The sequence below is a fragment of the Mauremys reevesii genome, linkage group 1 (genome assembly GCF_016161935.1).
Source record: "Mauremys reevesii isolate NIE-2019 linkage group 1, ASM1616193v1, whole genome shotgun sequence".
Classification (NCBI taxonomy): domain Eukaryota; kingdom Metazoa; phylum Chordata; order Testudines; family Geoemydidae; genus Mauremys; species Mauremys reevesii.
The window spans coordinates 10,137,801-10,141,093 of NC_052623.1; the positions used below are offsets into that span (position 1 = coordinate 10,137,801).

Below are 3,293 nucleotides of genomic sequence, written 5' to 3' on the forward strand. Positions count from 1 at the left end.
AAGATCCTGTGGACCACACTTCCTGAATTGGGCAGGGGAGTCCCAGAATACAGCATTCAAGTCTCAGTGTGGGCTGCAACACTCCGGAAAAGCATTTGTCCAAATGCCCTGTGGTGCCGATCCACTCCTGTTCATGGGCAGAGCCCACTTTTCACTGTTGGCAGACTTTATCCGGCCCTCGCTATGAGGCCCCGACCCTGCTCCTTTTTCCCCAGAGGCTGGGTCCCCTGACCAGGGCAGATGGAGGGTCTGGGGTTCCCCAGAGCGGCACTTGCTGCCTGGGCTTCTTTTACCACAGCCTGGCTCTGACATCTGCCCTGGCCAGTGGGTGGGGCTTTGGGGAAGAGAGGAGCAGGAGGTGGGAGTTCAGGGGGAGGAAGAGGGCCAAGGTGAGGCCATTGAGGGCTCTTGCATGTGCGTTGCTTTTTCCTTTTGAGAAAGTGGTCACGCTACACTGAACGGGCTGGACTGCGACAGGAGGTTGCTGTGCCTCTGTTGGGGAGCTGAGGCCCTTTTCCAACCCTTTGCATTGCTGAGGCAGCAGAAATGCAGGGGAGGGGAATATAGGCCTGAGTCTCTTCCCAGGACTCCTGTGTGCCAGACCCTCACTCACTCACACAGCCAGGTCTGCAGCACTTTCTTGTGGAGGGGGCTCTGCAGGTGTGCTGTGTGCAGAGACACCAGTGGTGGTGGTGGTGGTTGGGCGGGTATGGGAATGGCTTCCCTTGTGGCTCCTGCATTAATGAGGTCTCTGGTATAATTCAGTTGCAAGCACCTGGCTGAGGGAGTGGGGGAAGGGTGGGTGTCTATGTCCCTTGAATAGCCCCTGTCCACAGCTGGTGCAGCCCCCATGGATCACGCAGCACCCAGAGCGCTCAGGAACGGCGAGCACTGTGACCACAAAACATCTCTGCAGCTTTTTTCATGGCCCAAGGATGTTTAACCACAGACGGGACAGTGACAGGCCAGGTGTAATGAGAAACAACATGCAGGTCCCTTCTCTTTACGGAGAGTATTGTCAGGGATTCTGAGTCTGGAGCAACTACTGATACGTTATTTATGGGCCAACATACTACCGGTCCCCTGGCTCTCCACAAACACAGTCACTTGGTAAATACTGCTGCCTGCCTTGGTCTCCTTCCCCAGTGCCCTGTCCTCCTCTACAGTGGGTGGAAACAACCCCTATACCATTGCATTAGGCCTTAGACCCCATCTGAACATGTCTGTACAGAGTGGAGATCACTAGCTCATGTATCACAGATATAAGGGTACAGGATGGAATAAGTCACCAGGTCCTGTGTTTCTTGTTTCCTATGTCACCAGCACTGGGGCGGGTGCTAAACTGACCCTTCACTTCACGAATACCCTGATTATCCTCGAACGAAGGTGTTTGCTTTTCACACTGTACACGATTGGGTTCATCAGAGGAGGAACCAGAATGTAGACGTAGCCCAGGACAATCTGAAGCAAGGGAAAAGAGCCATTCCAGTATCTGTGTATCAAAGTCAGGCTGAACTCTGGTGTGTAGAAGAGCAGGACGGCACAGAGGTGAGAGACGCAGGTGTTCAGGGCTCTGATGAACTCTGTGTGGGACGCGATGCTCAGCACTGTTTTGAGAATCATCACATATGAGAGAAAAATGAGCAGCGAGTCCAACACCACCGTTATGACTGTAATAAACAAGCCATAGATGCTGTAGACTCTGATATCCGAACAAGCCATCATCATGACCTCTTGGTCCATGCAGTAGGAATGGGAGAGGATATTCACTCGACTATATCTGAAGTGTTTCAGGAGAAGGGGGAGTGGGAGCATTACGGCCACCCCTCTTAGCACACACACCAGTCCCATCTTGGCTATTCTCGGTAGGGTTAAGATGGAAGAATATCTCAGCGGGTCACGGATCGCAATGAAGCGGTCAAAGGCCATCAACAAGACCGTGGAGGATTCAATGCATTGAAATGACTGGATAAAGAACAACTGGGCAAAACAGGCATCAGAGCTGATCTCTCTAGAGTTAAACAAGAATATGCCCAGTATCGTTGGCATGGTGGCTATCAATAAGCCAAGGTCTGTGACACCCAACATGGAAAGGAAAATGTACATGGGCTCATGAAGGCTTGGATCTGTTTTTATAATGAACAGAATGACTGAATTTCCTACTATTGAAATAACATACACTAAGCAGAAGGGGACAGAGATCCAGAGATGGACGTCTTCCTGCCCAGGTATCCCAGTGAGAAGGAACACTGCAGAGTTGAATTTGGTGTCATTGACAGCTGACATAATGTAATGAGCAGATCCAAGGAGTTTTGAACTTTCCTTCCTGAAAGGAAAAAGAACAGGAAAGTAGACGTTATTTAATGAGATATCTTTCTGCTCTCAGTACAAGTCTGGAAACTCTCAGGAGCTAAAGAAAAATCAAGAAAAACAATGTTTTGGATTTACACCACCGGTAGCAAGATAGACATTCCCAGACTGGATCAGACCTGCAGTCCGTCTAGCCCAGTATCCAGTGGCCAGTTTCACATGCTTCAGAGGAACGTGGAAGGACTCCTGCAATAGGCAGCTATGAGATAACCTGCTCTCAAAGTTTCCCCCTGACACCCGCTAGTTAGAGATAGGCATATTGGTCTGCATTAGTAGGAACATTGCCAGCTGATCGAGGGTAGTGATTATTCCTCTATTCAGCACTGGTGAGGCTACATCTGGAGTATTTGGGGGTTCCAAAGAGGATGGAGCTCGGCTGTTCTCAGTGTTGGTAGATGACAGAACAAGGAGCAAAGGTCTCAGTTTGCAGTGCGGGAAGTCTAGGTTGGATATTAGGAGACACTACTTCACTAGGAGGCTGGCGAAGCACTGGAATAGGTTACCTAGGAGGTGGTAGAATCTCCATCCATAGAGGTTTATAAGGCCCAGCTTGTAAAGGTCCTGGCTGGGATGATTTAGTTGCTGTTGGTCCTGCTTTGAGCAGGGCATTGGACTAGATGACCTCCTGAGGTTTCCCAACCCTAATCTTCTGTGATTCTATGATTCACTCAACAAGGAGTTCATAGCATAAAACATTTCCAAATAGCATATGGAGTATTTCTGAAATACTTTCTAAAGCAAAAGCCATTAAGCAATAAAGTTTCCATTGCTACTTCCTGTAGATTCCACCAACTCTGCTGCTGGCTTTCAATATACATGCATGTCATCAAAGTCTGATGTGTAAAATTCATATTACAATGAAAAGTTTTGGCATAACATTAACACATCTGTACTTTAGCACACACATGTCAACCCATTCTTTC

General features: G+C 48.9%; 1 protein-coding gene across 1 annotated transcript; it reads right to left on the bottom strand.

Annotated features, from left to right (window-relative positions):
- Positions 1 to 1,350: 1,350 nt before the first annotated feature.
- LOC120395408 (olfactory receptor 51G2-like) lies at positions 1,351 to 2,319 on the bottom strand. The gene has a single exon (XM_039519771.1). It carries the CDS (start codon positions 2,284 to 2,286, stop codon positions 1,351 to 1,353), a length of 936 nt encoding a protein of 311 aa, XP_039375705.1. The 5' UTR covers positions 2,287 to 2,319.
- Positions 2,320 to 3,293: the final 974 nt, after the last annotated feature.

What these genes read in the sequence shown, in the direction of transcription:
- LOC120395408 (XM_039519771.1), bottom strand. Translation starts at nt 2,286, where the DNA reads ATGTCAGCTGTCAATGACACCAAATTCAACTCTGCAGTGTTCCTTCTC.